The 16,991-nt window shown below is 44.2% G+C and overlaps 2 protein-coding genes across 8 annotated transcripts in view; both read left to right on the plus strand.

Annotated features, from left to right (window-relative positions):
• Nucleotides 1-2,777, plus strand: part of PPP3CC (protein phosphatase 3 catalytic subunit gamma) — a 36,385-nt gene extending 33,608 nt beyond the window's left edge. Inside the window, exons 13-14 of the mRNA XM_069944621.1 lie at nt 41-70; nt 1,015-2,777. Of these exons, the coding sequence (XP_069800722.1) occupies nt 41-70; nt 1,015-1,169 (185 nt within the window). The 3' untranslated portion in view covers nt 1,170-2,777. The remainder of the gene's footprint in view (nt 1-40; nt 71-1,014) is intronic.
• Nucleotides 2,778-8,256: 5,479 nt separating this feature from the next.
• Nucleotides 8,257-16,991, plus strand: part of SORBS3 (sorbin and SH3 domain containing 3) — a 40,595-nt gene continuing 31,860 nt past the window's right edge. For 2 of the 7 annotated variants that reach the window (XM_069944634.1, XM_069944676.1), the window contains exons 1-4: nt 8,268-8,340; nt 13,941-14,033; nt 16,087-16,203; nt 16,777-16,932. In XM_069944634.1, the coding sequence (XP_069800735.1) occupies nt 8,284-8,340; nt 13,941-14,033; nt 16,087-16,203; nt 16,777-16,932 (423 nt within the window). In that variant the 5' untranslated portion in view covers nt 8,268-8,283. Of the gene's footprint in view, nt 8,341-13,940; nt 14,034-15,745; nt 16,016-16,086; nt 16,204-16,776; nt 16,933-16,991 lie in introns of those variants that run through there. The other 5 variants (XM_069944685.1, XM_069944644.1, XM_069944654.1 and 2 more) reach the window with 5 other exon arrangements.

Genomic DNA, 16,991 nt, shown 5'->3' on the forward strand with positions numbered 1-16,991 from the left:
TCCCAATCTAATACCTTATCCTCCTCTATCTGTCACACAGCTACCGAAGAAGCAGTGGAGGCACAAGAAGGTGAGTACCAGCAGCCCCCGAGCTACAGTCTATAAAACTGACACTAGGGGGTGCTCTGCTAACAAGAAATGAAAGCACAGCATGCCAGCTGGTTTAATCTTTGGACTGACAAACAAGCAGAACAGCATTAGTAGAGTATTTTATCTTAGCATTTTAATGCATTTTTGCATAGCTAATGTCTCTCTTGTCAGCCAGAGTTCAGGGCTGCCTCCCGATGATGAAGAAATTGATATTATTATTAAAAGGCATGTCCCGTACCCGACATGGGGCAAGAGAGTTGTTAGTTGCTGCAGAAGTATTGTGCCCACAGTGCAGCAGCATCTTCCCATCCCTGATGTCAGATCAGATGCAAGAGACAGGCAGTGGATTTTATGTTATCTCATGTTCACACTGCATTTATACCATATGTCAGACATGCATTATGAGAATGTACATCTCCAGTGTATACACCTGACATATTCCACTATAGAGCCGTGCAGAGCCTGTCATCCTATTCGTGCTTGACGAAATACGGACTCCATTTACTTCAGTGGCCGAAACATAGTCAGCTGGGGACGTTCTGGTTATTTGTTGAGTGTACAAGAGTTAATTCTAGCAGATTTGAGCCATTGATGTAAATGAGGCCCTGTGGCTCTCTGTGTACAGATACTTCAGCCTATACCTGTGCACCACAGTGAAGTTGTAGTGTGAACGAGCCCTTAGCCTCATAAAAATTTCTACTTTAGGATTCTTTATGTATTTCTTGAGATGTGACATCTAATATGGCCACCATTACAGTAGGTATGCATCATCCAGCTTTTGCAGACTTCGTAACTTACTAAGTTATAAAGTGATACACGTCACAGTTAGGTGACAACCCATACAGTGTCAGTCCCATTTGCCATTGTTATCGGATCAGATTTTTTCCTTGTTTTTCTCATCACTGTAACCTCTTCTCCCCGCAGCCGTCCGTATCTCTCCCCAGCACAAGATTCGCAGCTTCGAAGAAGCCAGGGGACTGGATCGAATCAATGAGCGTATGCCACCTCGCCGTCCCACCTCCCCACAAGACATCAACCTGAACTCAGCCGACAAGAACAGTAACAGGAGCCAGCAGTGACACTGCCGCCAGCATTAACACATGATTTCATCTACCACCTCCACCACCACATGCTCGAGGGCAGGACTCTCAAACCAGGCCAACATACAAAACCATGTACACACTACTGTACATCCGGGACCTAAACATGTACATTTCAATCATGCTGCTCTACCTACATACATAGTAGTACCGTAATCATGTACACAAGTGGTAATAATCACCCATCATCCCCCAGGTATGTATATGAATATAGGGTCCATACATAAATCACATGACTGATACCTTCAGAACACCTGGGTGGACACATACAGACACACAGACAATTGTGAACATACACACTCCGAGCTGGTCTGTCCTCCAGTTTGTATCCTCTTTGTAAATGTTATTTGCGTCCTATATATATATATTTATACATGTGTAATATAAATACCCTGTTTTTTAACGTAGGGTCCGTCTAGCGGCAGCAGCTGCAGTATTGTACCATATTACCAGGGCCAGTTTGCAGCGCCCCCTCCTGCAGAGCCACCTGCACTGCACCCAGGTATCTCCTCCTTGTATAGCTGGGCACACTGCTTCATGTGCTGATCATGGCTTATTGATTCATCCTAAAAGAAGGAGATGCGTCTTTTACATGATGTAAGGACATCACCAAATACTCTGATAGATGCAGAGCCTAATTTTTGCCCCAGTCTTGCCAATGAAGCATAGGAACCCATCCACCCTCAGAGGTTGCAGAGCATAGCATGGCATGTCCAAGACATCAAATGCATGATCACTGCACACACAACCAATCTCCATGATGACATACGGGGTACACTCATACATTGCACTGAACACTGAGAACAAACGGCTCTCCTCTGAGTGCTCTGACATGGGTGACTACTTGTATTGCACTGCCGTGGGTGGCTCTGCGCACATAGATTGCGCTGCGGTGGTTGCTCTGCAGTGTCTCGCTGCTCTCTCAAGCACTAATAATCATATACGAGAGAGATCACATGTTTTTGGGTTTATTTTGAGGGGTTATGCTGCCCCCTTGAACACTCCAGATCACCTGTCCATCTCCCCACCCCCCAAAGGGCACATCCATTATATTAAGGGAGTGCATTTAGGGCTATCTACATAGGAAACCTTTGTACCACAAGGGCTTGAGGTGACACAAAGTTGTATCTTTAGTGTGGCACTCAGATACTGGGTTCCCTATTGACCAGGGACCCATACTGCCATTGCAATAAGGCACTCAGGAGTTGGGTTACCTTCAGACAATCTCATTTTAAGCACATCTCCTGCAGGGTCTTTCGAGCACCATGGAAGAGCCGCATTATGGCCGCCTGTGTCCTCTGGTGCCTCTAGTAATGAATAGCACAATGATTAACTCCTTCACTGCTCCCATCTTTGAGTTTTATTTCGATGGCCCACTTGGAGGGAGTCGGGAGATATGCTTGTTTCTCTACGCCCCCCTTTTCATTCTTCTCTTCCGTCTTTCTTCTCTTCATTAAGTCTACGATTTGCTGAGTTGTCTTGTATTAAAAAGGAGGAAACATTTTTAAAAAAGTAAATGATTTTTTTCCACAAGAGATTGGGAGAAAAAAAAAACTGTTAAGAATAAACTGCAAAATAGGTAAACAAGGCGCGGGCTGTGTTTGATTCCTGCCAGTATGGCGTCAGATGGGGGGAGTGCAGTGTGTGGCATCAGACGGGGAGAGTGCAGTGTGTGGCGTCAGATGGGGGGAGTGCAGTGTGTGGCATCAGACGGGGAGAGTGCAGTGTGTGGCGTCAGACGGGGGGGAGTGCAGTGTGTGGCGTCAGACGGGGGGAGTGCAGTGTGTGGCGTCAGACGGGGAGAGTGCAGTGTGTGGCGTCAGACGGGGAGAGTGCAGTGTGTGGCGTCAGACGGGCAGAGTGCAGTGTGTGGCGTCAGACGGGGAGAGTGCAGTGTGTGGCGTCAGACGGGGAGAGTGCAGTGTGTGGCGTCAGACGGGGGGGGAGTGCAGTGTGTGGTGTCAGACGGGGAGAGTGCAGTGTGTGGCGTCAGACGGGGAGAGTGCAGTGTGTGGCGTCAGACGGGGAGAGTGCTGTGTGTGGCGTCAGACGGGGGGAGTGCAGTGTGTGGCGTCAGACGGGGAGAGTGTAGTGTGTGGCGTCAGACGGGGGGGAGTGCAGTGTGTGGCGTCAGACGGGCAGAGTGCAGTGTGTGGCGTCAGACGGGGAGAGTGCAGTGTGTGGCGTCAGACGGGGAGAGTGCAGTGTGTGGCGTCAGACGGGGGGGGGAGTGCAGTGTGTGGCGTCAGACGGGGAGAGTGCAGTGTGTGGCATCAGACGGGGAGAGTGCAGTGTGTGGCGTCAGACGGGGGGGGGGAGTGCAGTGTGTGGCGTCAGACGGGCAGAGTGCAGTGTGTGGCGTCAGACGGGGGGGGGGAGTGCAGTGTGTGGCGTCAGACGGGCAGAGTGCAGTGTGTGGCGTCAGACGGGGAGAGTGCAGTGTGTGGCGTCAGACGGGGGGGGAGTGCAGTGTGTGGCGTCAGACGGGGAGAGTGCAGTGTGTGGCGTCAGACGGGGGGGGAGTGCAGTGTGTGGCGTCAGACGGGGAGAGTGCAGTGTGTGGCGTCAGACGGGGAGAGTGCAGTGTGTGGCGTCAGACGGGGAGAGTGCAGTGTGTGGCGTCAGACGGGGGGGGAGTGCAGTGTGTGGCGTCAGACGGGGAGAGTGCAGTGTGTGGCGTCAGACGGGGAGAGTGCAGTGTGTGGCGTCAGACGGGGAGAGTGCAGTGTGTGGCGTCAGATGAAAGAATGCAGTGTGTGGCGTCAGACGGGGGAGTACATTATATGGAATGGTATGCACTGTATAGTGTTAGATGGGAGAGTGTATATATATATATGTATAACCTACAGAAAAAATAATGCTGGACAATGAATTCAAGTTTTTTAACCACATAAATGCTTTATTTTTCTACACAAACATTAACATACCTTTTTAAAATGGTAGGAAGTAACACAATATACACATTGGATGGCTTGCAAGGCAGATCAAATAAGATATATATATATATATATTTGCTATAATATATATATAGCTCCTAACTATTAGATCTGCCTTGCAAGCCATCCAATGTGTATATTGTGTTACTTTCTGCCATTTTAAAAGGTTTTTAATGTTTGTGTAGAACAATAAAGCATTTATTTGGTTAAAAAACTTGAATTTATTGGCCAGCATTATTTTTTCTGCAGGTTATATAGTGTTATATGATAACTAAAATAATGAATAAGGACACCGTACAGGTAGAGGTTACGTGTCCCTGTAATATAGAGATTCCTGAGAAACGGTTGATGTCCCACAAAGGACCTGCAGTAATTACTGGTGTACACGGTAAGAAATGTCACCGCACATAGTAACCTCATTACTAAGAGCGGGAAATAAAGCACACCCACCATCCAGTGCTGAACATATCATTACTGATAATATCCATTACTTACCAGATTGCAAAACCTTACAACCAAGTCTCACCAGGTTATTCAATATTGTAGGTCTGAAGCAACCTGCCGCCTCTTCCCTCCCCCTATATATAAGCCATGACATACTGTACACAGGGCATGGTTTATAGTTTAACAATTGAGCTTGCACATAAAGGGATTGTCTAATTACATTAAATTAGACAGTCACCACTCTCAGCACTCTCAGCACTTTGACTCCCAGGGCTTGTCGCTGGGTTAAAATGCTTTGACTACTAATTTTGTGATCAGCCTCAACCAATGGTGGCTGAGAAAGCACTCCCTTAAAGGGGTTTTCCAGGCTTAAAAAACAAACAAACAAACAAAAAAAAAAAAACATGGGATGCTTTCTTCCAGAAACAGCACCTTTCCTGTTCTCAGTTTGGGTGTGGGTTTTGCAGCTCAGTTTCATTGAAGTGAATTGGAATACCACACACAATCTGGAGTGGCACTGTTTTAGCAAGACAGTAGCTGTCTGAGTGCTGAAACCTCAACCAATTGCTACTGTAGATATAAACAGGAGAAGTGAGTGCTAAGTGTGTTCTCTCCTAGCTCTGTCCATGCAACGGATATGGAACTTTATAGAAATTGTATGGGATCATCACCTGTAAAGTACACAGAGCAGAACTTTTCCCTCCTCGTTCTAAAAAATTGGTAAGGGTATGAAAACTGGCATCATGCCTCTAATATGTCAAATGTTTTTTGAGGTGACAGGTACACTTACGTACAATATTTACGTACAATTACGTACAATATTTTCATTGCACCAAAGAAATTGAATTTTCAAAAAACTATACAATTTTTTGCTGAAATTGCATTGACTTGCACGTTAGCATGTCATTTATATTGCACGTATCCAATACATTATATGTCCCCCACAACGGTTCCAATAAAAAAATGTTCAACCTGTCCTACAACTTCTTGAATAGGTTAGGCTTGGTTCACACCTATGTATGTCAGATACATTTCAAACATATCCCTTAACACAGGCTTTAAAGAGGTACTGTGGTGGGGAAAAAATCTAATGAACTGGGTGTTAGAAAGCTATATAGATTTGGATATTAGATCTATTTGGATATTACATCTAGTCTTCCAGTAATTAACAGCTGCTGTATGTCCTGCAGAAAGTGGTGTATTGTTTCCAGTCTACACGGTGGTCTCTGCTGCCACCTCTTTCCATGTCTGGAACAGGAACCCCTTAAAGGGGTCGTCTAGCAAAAATCTTTTTTCTTTAAAAACATTTGGTGTCATAAAGTTATATAGATTTGTAATTTACTTCTACTAAAAAATCTCAAGTCTCCCCATACTTATCAGCTGCTGTATGTCCTGCAGGAAATGTTTTATTTTCAGTCTGACACAGTGCTCTCTGCTGACATCTCTGGCCGAGGCAGGATCTCTGTCTCGGTTTTCTATCAATCCCCATAGAAAACCTCTCCTGCTCTGGACAGTTCCTGTCTCAGTCAGCAGAGAGCACTGTGTCAGACTGAAAATAAAACAACATTTCCTGCAGGACATATAGCAGCTGATAAGTATGGGAAGAGGAGGATTTTTTTTATAGAAGTAAATTACAAACCTATATAACTTTTTGACACCAGTTGATTTGAAAGAAAAAGATTTTTGCTGGCTAACCCCTTCAACCTAGCCTTAAAGAGGTATTGTCCAGTGGCTCCATAGGAATAAATAGAGCCGCGGGTCATGTGCTGTATTCAAAACAAATAAACTGTGGGACAATATGGGGATTACTGAGGGTACAGAGGTCGGACCCCCCACAATCTCTTATTTTATCTTGGAATACCTCTCTAAGTTAGTTTTCTACACATGCGTAGAACAGTATTAGTCCAGAACATTCTATAATCCAGCACCAACAAAAATGATGAATGACAAGAATGACTACGTGAGGACACGTTCTCCAGCTGATCCATGAGGAGAGAAATGCTGTTCTATACATCTCCTTATCTCTGTACGTGCGGCCCTGCCACTGTCCTATGACCTTTGAGTAGTTTTATAGTAGTTTATAGGTAAATATTAACTCGGTAGCTTTCTCGTGTTTTTGTTGCCCATAGCAACCTAGTTTTGGCACAGGGGATATTTATCAAAGTGTGTGCAAGGGAAATGTGGAGCTGTTGCCCATAGCAACCTATTAAATTGCACATTTCATTGGTTGCTATAGGCAACAGCTTTGGCTGTCCAGGCATGATGGGAATTGTAGTTTTGCAACAGCTGGCCAAAGGTTCCCAATCTCTGAGTAAAACGTCACCCTCTGCCCACAACCATATCTGCTGTCATAATATGAAGTGTTGTCCCAGAGAAAGTATGCGTCCTGAGGGGACGACAAGCACACAATGGCTCTTCTGTGCCCACGGACTCTGCGTGGGGCAGCGGCAGAAGGTTAATGCAGACCGGTGCCAACAATGACTGACAGCAGCGCTGAGCTGAAAGAACTGGAGGTCACACGTCATTCATGAGGCGTCCGCTACTGTCCCACCTAGTCACTGTACACATAATATACAGCTTTTAAAAACACTATGGGTGGGATTTAAAGTCATTTTTCACAGTTTTCCTGGTCATGTGTCATAACAAATAGAGTTGTGTAGAGAATGGAGCAGAAGTAGAGATCAAGACAGGAGCAAAGCCGGGGGTCATCACCAAGAGAGCAAGCTGGAAGATGAGAACAAGGCAGAAGGTCAAGATAAGTACGAAAAGTCGAATCCAAAGAGGATGGCAGAATCCAAAGTCACAGCCATGATAATGGGTTGGAGTAAGGGAAACAAGTAGTAAAGTAGCTTAGGTTAGTGGCCTACTTATAGGAAAAGACGGCCCACCAGACCTTGTGTTTTATCTCTGCTGGTCCATGACATCAGAGCTGGTCAGTCACCACAAAGAGATGGGCTCTAACATGGTACTGAACCGACGCAAGGTTACTAACAACCTAAAAACTGCATACATGTAAGTTATTAGCATTTTATTGTCCTGATTAAAAAATATAGTTTGTATCTACAGTTCCTAATAGGACTTAAGCATCTCCATGGAAACAGACTACAAATAAACCTTGTGTAGTCTGATCCTCCAGACTGCCACCCCCCACCACCAGCCCCTTGTGGCCCTTCACTGCCGGCGCCGTGGGCATACCGCTGTTCCATGGCCCCCACGTCCCGCCGCACATTCCAAGGTGCCGCTGCTGGGTGACATCACTCAGCATTGCTCCTGCCTGCAGTAAGCACATACTGAGGACCCAAGACTTTGGTGAGTATTCTTGAGGGGAAAGTGGTGGCAATGGGAAGAGAAAAAATAAGACATAGCGCATCTTTGGGAGCAAAAATTAAAGGGGTTATCCAGTGCTACAAAAACATGGCCACCTCTGCCCCACTCTTGTCTCCAGATTGGGTGGGGTTTGAAACTTAGTTCCATTGAAGTAAATGGAGCTTAATTGCAGGACAAGAGTGGGGCAAAAGTGGCCATCTTTTTGTAGCACTGGATAACCCCTTTAATATAAGACACTGTCTTATTTTGGGGGGAAACAGGGTAATAACCAATAACCAACAATCTCCCTATCACAGATTAGGTTCCTAATACATGCTTCTTGTATTTTCAGCATCCAGTCCCTGATGGTCAGATAAATATTTAGCCAGGACCCAAGATTTCCCAGCATGCCATTGCCCAGAGTGTCACTGTGTATCTTGTCTTCTTCCCATAGTGCATGCCAGGTAAGTAATGCACATACTCTCCCATTCTTCTATGACCCGAACGCTCGTCATCAGATTCCCGCTGTCTGCCTGCTCCGTGGAGCGGGCGGATACAGCGGGAGGATCGCCTGGAAAACTGGGATACAGCCATAGCCATAGGTCCTCCCGCTGGATCCGCCCCCGGTGCACTGAGCGGGCAGACAGCGGTAATCATTACCGAGGGTTCGGGTTCATACAAACCCGAACCGAACTCGGTTCGGACCATCCCTACTTCTATGGTCATGTTGTAATGCTCATGTACCCATTGTTTTCACTTATGGCAGTGGATAGGGGTCAGCACCAGTCTGCAGCTACCCCGCCCAGCAATTGCAATGCCCTGTGTGATCTGACACCTTACTATTATAGTCAGAAACAACTGTTTTTAGCCATTTGTTCTGCAGTCTGTAGGACTGGATTTAATGTGCTGGACAACTATTGCTGGTTTTTCCTGTTGTCCCACCATGCACCACATTTGGTAGGTACTAACCGCTACGTACCGGAGACACTACCCAACCTTACCACCCAACCTCTATCCTCATTATTAGTAATACATGCCTTCAAGGACTGAAATCCTCTAACCCTGACCCTAATAAAAGTTATATTACATCTCAAATAATAGAGAAGTGTCAGCTTTATTGCCATTTATAAACCTCTACTGGCTGACGTCTGGCCTATAAAGGAGAGTGTCAGATACTTTATGCGAGATCAGTGAAGTCAATGGAATACTTGTCAGTAGGGAACACCCTTTAGTTAAACATGTTAGAAAGCGTATATACCTGGAATGATAGGAGAATTGGTTTTCTGTATATGAAGTTATCTTGAATGTCTTAAAGGTATAGGTCATCTCCTTGTAACTTAAAAGACACAGTGATAACAAATAAATAATAGATAATAAGCAGCTGATCTGGTAGAATTCCAGAATAACCTGCTGGTTCGCTGCCTAAGCGAAGGAAACATAGTCCTACACATACACCATAGGCCTCCGAACTGTTCTGTTCATTGGTCAAACATTCTAGCACATGTATGCATTATATTTCCCATATTATAATAAATAGAGTCTTGTATTAGTGAGCTGTAATGTGGTCGTTCCGACTTCAGTGTTGGACTGTGGTCCCGTTTACTAATATTCCCAATAGGCAGATCTAGTGTGAGTGCTGAATTAAAGGGGTTATCCAGCGCTAAACAAACATGGCCACTTTCTTCCAGAGACAGCATCACTCTTGTCTCCAGCTTGGACGGGGTTTTGCTGCTCACTTCCATTGAAGTGAATGGAGCCTAATTGCAAACCTCACCTGACCTTGAGAGTCGTGTTGTCTCTGAAAGAAAGCGGCCATGTTTTTGTAGCACTGGATAACCCCTTTAACATACTCAGAACTGATAGTCATGGGAAGGACAGAGGAAAGCAGGAATGTGTACTCTGCACCAATAGTGTCTATAGGCATTCGTTATCTGGCTTTGTAGACCCCACCCATAAAGTAGACCAGACTTTAAAGGGTTATTCCACAAATCCAGAAATATTTTAAAATAATTTTCACTTATATGCTTTAAAAATAAAAAAAAGCAACCATACTCACCTTCCCTGATGCCCTGCTGCTGCTCCCGTTCCAGCAGTTCCCTGTTGCTTCCTCAGACGTGTTGTCTCTGAAGGAATGGCCGACTTAGCCAATGACTGAAAGCATCAGTCAATAAATAACTGAGTGGGAAGGTCCTGCACAGGCAACACATCAGAATAAGCTGACAGAACGCCAGTGGTGGGAGATTAGAGCAGGTGAGTATGGTTGCTTTTGTTTCCTTTTTAAAGCCCCACAACCCAAATATAAAAGGTTAGCATCAGTAGAAATACTATTAGTCATCTATGATTTTTTCTATGTTTGTTCCATTCCTGGTTTCTGCTAAAAGCCCTGACCAAATTGTAACATATGACCCCATCCTCATGGTGTGGGTGTCCGGGCTATAGGCGTGTGTCTCATATGTGCTGCTGGACGGTCCTGGCATTCCCTCTGCAGTTTCCATCCAATGTGTTTTTCTTTCCCGTTCTCATGCTTTGGCCTGGAATTCATTATAACTACTCATCAGCCTTATATAACCTTCCCCAGCTGGGGTGGCATCAATCCCAGTAGTGCAGGGCAAAGATGAAGAATTTACAACTCTACTGTAATATACCAGTTCCTAGCAATCCTATCTAGTCCATCTTGGAACAAATGCTGGATGAAAATCACTAATAGGCACCATTGACCCTGAATGGCCCTGAATCCAAAATTCTGCATCCGCCTACGTAATTGCCCTGGTGTCAGTCTTCACTGCATTTCTCCTATTCTGTTCAAGAAACATCAAGATTGGGATGAACAATTCTGTGTGTGGGAAAAATGTTATATTTTATTTTAGCCATAAAACATATATATTAAGGGTAGTAAAACTTTGGTAGAAATGCATGGACGAACATGGCCTCCTCTTGAGTCAATGTCCACCAGGATGCAGAACTCGGTAGTTGCCACATTTGGGACCCCCATTCTCTCAATAGGTTGACATCACAGTGTTGGGAGGACTATCATTTATGTGTATGGGGGGGATACCCCTTCACAGCTCAGCTGCCTCTTCATTCAACCGTCTGCTGGTGCCTCATCTACAACCCTGGTCCCACACAAAGATAAGTCCCCCTCGGTCCTAGAAGAAGACCCCTGTATATCAGACGTATATACGCAATACTTTTATAATCATGCAGTGCATTCATGATATTCTTTTCTTTCCAGTCTGGAGAGCAGGAGAGGTTTTCTATGGGGATTTGCTACTGTTCTGGACAGTTCCTGACATGGACAGAGGTGGCAGCAGAGAGCACTGTGTCAGACTGAAGAGTATACATAATTTCCTGCAGGACATACAGGAGCTGATAAGTACTGGAAGACGAGATGTTTTAAATAGAAGTAAATTACAAATCTCTGGCACTTTATGGCAGCATCTGATTTGAAATAATTTTTTTTGTGAATTACCCCTTTAAGGCAACCAATGTCCATGCCCTACTTTAGTGGCCGCTGCAGGAGAAAAATGTGGCAGCCCATTGATCCTTGAGGATACAGTGGCCGGGCCTATACAATGGGGCCTCCTATCCTCATCTGCCCAGGAACTATAAGTATGCAAAGGGTGAACTGACCACAGCAAGAGGGGGACTTGATATCTCTGGGCCGCAATGCAGAATCTGTAACAGCCACCGACTTACCATTTCCTACCATAGATAGATGTTAGAGCTGCTTCAGGCTGCCATGCACCCCTGGCCTCATATATAACATTCAGCACTGTTGTTATAATCACCCCATCACATGCTTTATTATACACACTTATAGCGGTCTGTTATTTGCATTTCAGTGACGTCCACATTCCGGCCCCTGATGCGTTCCAGTAATGAGGTGTCATATTTGTTATGTGCCAGCTCCTGGGTTTATTGTCTGTAATTGCGAGACCTATGTCCTATGTCACCCGTCACTGCTCTCAATAGTCACAAGCTACACCCTGAGTTTTCCACATGGTAATTCCTTCACATCTCTACCACCTTATTGGTAGGTCAATATTGTGTGTTATACACAGACACAGTGCTCTCTGCTGCCATCTCTGTCCGTGACAGAAACTGTCCAGAGCAGTAGCAAATCCCAATCTCTCCTGCTCTCTAGATGGGAAAGAATAAACCACTTCCTGCAGGACATACAGCAGCTGATAAGTACTGCAATAATTGTGATTTTTTTTTTCTTTTTTTTTAAATAGATGTAATTTACAAATCTGTATAACGTTCCAGTTGATTTGAAACTTTTTTATATATATATATTTTCTTTAAATTTGTGTTTTTACCATTTAAAATAAAATCTGTGGCCAATCACCACCCAAAAAAGAATCTGTCTCTGAATTTCTTTTCTGGTGGAGGGCACTTCATGTAATGGTTAGGTTTGTTTGGGGCCTACAGTATATGCTGTCGGTTTCAAACTGCTGACATTGTTCGATAGCTGTTAGGTCAAGGAGACACATTGGGGGAGATTTATCAAACATGGTGTAAAGTGAAACTGTCTCAGTTGCCCCTAGCAACCAATCAGATTCCACCTTTCATTTTCCAAAGAGTCTGGGAGGACTGAAAGGTGGAATCTGATTGGTTGCTAGGGGCAACTGAGGCAGTTTCACTTTACACCATGTTTGATAAATGTTCCCATGGTATCTTCCTTATGTCCATCTGAATATCTGCAAAATTGTCAAAGAGGCGTTTCCATTCTTTCCTCCTCCCTTCCCTATCCCTGGCAGCGAGGAGGTGTTGCCCTTTAGGGAAGTGGGAATGAGGGCAAGCAAATAAAAGCATCTTTCTATATTATGGAAACACAGCTGGCTATATGAGAGGGACCACGTGTCTCCTTGAGCCAACAGCTGAAAAGCAGATGACAGATTCCCTTTAAGTCAGCCAACTACTTGCAAATATCTATCTAATTGTAATGACGGTACAAGGTACAAGAACAAGACAGTGCTGCAATGTCTCATGTTACCTTATCAAACAGCTGATGGTCATGGTGCCAGGGGTTGGGTCATTACCAATCTAATACTGATGGCCTATCAATCTTCAAAGGCAATACTGGCAGTTGAAATGGCAGTCTAAGTAAGGGCCCTATTACACGGGACGATTATAGTGTGAAAAATCGTTAAATCGTTCGAATTTAAACAATAATCATTCAGTGCAATTGCAGGCAACGATCGAAAAATCATTCGCATGTCGTTGACTTAGATCGCAACCTAAAATTATTGTTAATTGTTCGCTAATCGTTCGCTGTAATTCCACATTCGTTTGCTCAATTTCCGCATTTGTTCACTAATCGCTCAGTGTAATAGCACATTGTTCATTGTTTTGCTGGGATCAGAAGGAGTAAACGGTCATAGTAACGATAGTAATTAACAATTCGATTATAACAATTATTCTGTGTAATATGGTGAACGATTTTAACGATGAACTAACGATAAACAATCTCGTTTGCAAACGTTTATCGTTAGTTGTTAATTGCAATAGGACCCTAATGGTACTTTTACACAGAGCGATAATTCGCCCGATCGCACGATTAACGATTTTGAATGAACACTGTTTTTTTTAATAACGATCAGCGTTTAGATGAAACGATACATCGTTCGGAAAAATCTTTTGCGATCGCTTAAGCCTATCTCACACATAGGTCAAATCGTTAAAAGACTGTTTACACTGAACGATCTGCTAATTTTTTGCGAGCGATCAAAGATGATTTGAGAACATGTTGAAAGATCAAAATGAACGATTTCTCGCTCGTCGCTTGATCGTTCGCTGCGTTTACACGTACGATTATCGTTCGAATTCGATTGTTATCGTGCAAATTCGAACGATAAATCGTTCCGTGTAAAAGGACCATAAGTCTCCCTTTTTAGTTCTCTCCATCTCACAAGCATATAACCTCCCATACATTAACCTATAGTCTATTGTAGCCTACAGGTCTGCAGGACAATTACTGGCAATGGATATTACCCCTATACTGGAACCTTCCACTTTGGGTGGAATTGCTTTTCATGTAATTGCCTTGTATATACTCTGCTAGGACTCAACGGATCAAGGAGGAAATTCAATGACGTCTGTGAAGAAATTCTATGTCCCAAGGATATGGCCGCTCCTATCTAGTGTATTGCGTCTAGTGAGTATGACCCAGGCTCTACTGCCCTCACTTTCCTATGTATCTCCAGTCACTTTCCTATGTATCTCCAGTCACTTTCCTATGTATCTCCAGTCACTTTTCTATGTATCTCCAGTCACTTTTCTATGTATCTCCAGTCACTTTTCTATGTATCTCCAGTCACTTTTCTATGTATCTCCAGTCACTTTCCTATGTATCTCCCGTCACTTTCCTATGTATCTCCAGTCACTTTCCTATGTATCTCCCGTCACTTTCCTATGTATCTCCAGTCACTTTTCTATGTATCTCCAGTCACTTTTCTATGTATCTCCAGTCACTTTTCCTATGTATCTCCAGTCACTTTTCCTATGTATCTCCAGTCACTTTTCCTATGTATCTCCAGTCACTTTTCCTATGTATCTCCAGTCACTTTTCCTATGTATCTCCAGTCACTTTTCTATGTATCTCCAGTCACTTTTCTATGTATCTCCAGTCACTTTTCTATGTATCTCCAGTCACTTTCCTATGTATCTCCAGTCACTTTCCTATGTATCTCCAGTCACTTTCCTATGTATCTCCAGTCACTTTCCTATGTATCTCCCGTCACTTTTCTATGTATCTCCAGTCACTTTTCTATGTATCTCCAGTCACTTTCCTATGTATCTCCAGTCACTTTCCTATGATCTCCAGTCACTTTTCCTATGTATCTCCAGTCACTTTTCTATGTATCTCCCGTCACTTTCCTATGTATCTCCAGTCACTTTCCTATGTATCTCCAGTCACTTTTCTATGTATCTCGAGTCACTTTTCTATGTATCTCCCGTCACTTTCCTATGTATCTCCAGTCACTTTCCTATGTATCTCCAGTCACTTTTCTATGTATCTCCCGTCACTTTCCTATGTATCTCCAGTCACTTTCCTATGTATCTCCAGTCACTTTTCTATGTATCTCCCGTCACTTTCCTATGTATCTCCAGTCACTTTCCTATGTATCTCCAGTCACTTTTCTATGTATCTCGAGTCACTTTCCTATGTATCTCCCGTCACTTTTCTATGTATCTCCAGTCACTTTCCTATGTATCTCCAGTCACTTTTCTATGTATCTCCAGTCACTTTCCTATGTATCTCCAGTCACTTTTCTATGTATCTCGAGTCACTTTCCTATGTATCTCCCGTCACTTTCCTATGTATCTCCCGTCACTTTCCTATGTATCTCCAGTCACTTTCCTATGTATCTCCAGTCACTTTTCTATGTATCTCCAGTCACTTTCCTATGTATCTCCAGTCACTTTCCTATGTATCTCCAGTCACTTTCCTATGTATCTCCCGTCACTTTCCTATGTATCTCCCGTCACTTTCCTATGTATCTGGCTCTGCAGTCACTTTTTCCCTCCGTCAGACTTGCTCCTCTGAGGGTTCCTGAACTCCTTCTCCGCTGGTGTCTGAGTCATTGTGTTCTCCTCCCTGTCACATTCCTCAGTGCATTCTCCTTCTCCCACTTTCCATCATTTCCATCTCTATATGTTTGGCTGCCTCCCTCTATAGTGGTACCTCTCCTCCTGCATCTTCTGTCTCCCCTGCCTTCACCTAGTATGGCGGATCTCCCCTGCCCACCCTCCATCATATGAAATTGATTGTTATAGGAGTTTCCCCCGCTGTTAATAAGTTATCATGGCTCGGAGGGCAGAGTTCAGGGGGTGGGTGTGTTGTGTGGCACTAGCCGGGCAGGAGGAGGGTGTGTGTACACTGCTATGGAAAAAGCAGCAGGGGTGTGCTCGAGTACTATAGTGCAGGGTGTGTGCACGCTTTCACTTTGAAGAATAGACATCTGTAGTGAATGCTGATAGAGAATTGTGTGGGTCAGGAGAACTTGCATGACTGTGACATGTGCAAGCCCTTCAGGACAGTGGACTAAGAACACAGGGCTATCAGTCTGCGCTGCAGCATTGCGTGTGGACGTTCTCTATAGAAGCATCATCGGACATCACACCTGTAAGAGACAGGTGAGACATCTATACCAGGACGTGGTGCTCTATCACATGGCAGGATCATGATATGTTTATGATATCACCAGCAGGAGGCGCTGCAAGGGATGGACCCAGACCTACCTTTATCATTGGATGACTTCATCCCCCCTCACCTGCAGAAGAAACAAAATCGGGGGGCATCACAGAACCACGATGCATATACGGTAAGATTGCACTGGATAGGGGGGAAAATATCGGAGGCAACAATAGAAGGATGGACATCCAGTGGAATTACCTTATACGAGGGAATGGGAATACCGTATAAATGTGAATTATGTCCTGTAAGTTCTGGAATGGGTTAAGTCAGGGCTGTAATATGTGGTTGACTCTAAAGCTGCCCATAGATACAAAGTCAATGGCGATCAGATTAACATTCCAGCATGTATTAAGTATAGGAACGTTTGACCTCTACATTTATAACCCACATACTTTGCTTTGACCTCAATGACTCCATGACTAGAGGACCAGATCCGACATATTTACCAGCCAATGTACCCAAAGTAAATTGTGTCAATGAATTTCCTTAAAAATACTGTTATTCTCAATGAAAATATTATATGGGCACACATTGGGCACCATTTGTCCTGGTCAAAATTGCATATTTTGTGTCCATACCATGTATAACTGAGACCACATTGTAGAACAAGGATCTTCTTCATAGATAGGCTCCATCAGATTTCATGGTGACACTGAATAACACACGTGACCTTTTATTATGTTGTGATGTTACGCAGCAGGACGGCTTTGATGGGGGAGATTATTACTACAAGGCCACATTGGTATTGACTGATGATGTCCCGGACATCCCAAGCCCGCAGACACAAAGGCGGTATATACGCTACGAAGGCATTGGACCAACAGATAAGGATGGGATGCCCTTCGCCTCCAGATCGGTAAGCTGGCCCATTTCCATAGTCGGAATACTTGTGTGATTTACACGCTCCATCAGTAT

Source organism: Dendropsophus ebraccatus, chromosome 1 (assembly GCF_027789765.1).
Source record: "Dendropsophus ebraccatus isolate aDenEbr1 chromosome 1, aDenEbr1.pat, whole genome shotgun sequence".
Lineage (NCBI taxonomy): Eukaryota > Metazoa > Chordata > Amphibia > Anura > Hylidae > Dendropsophus > Dendropsophus ebraccatus.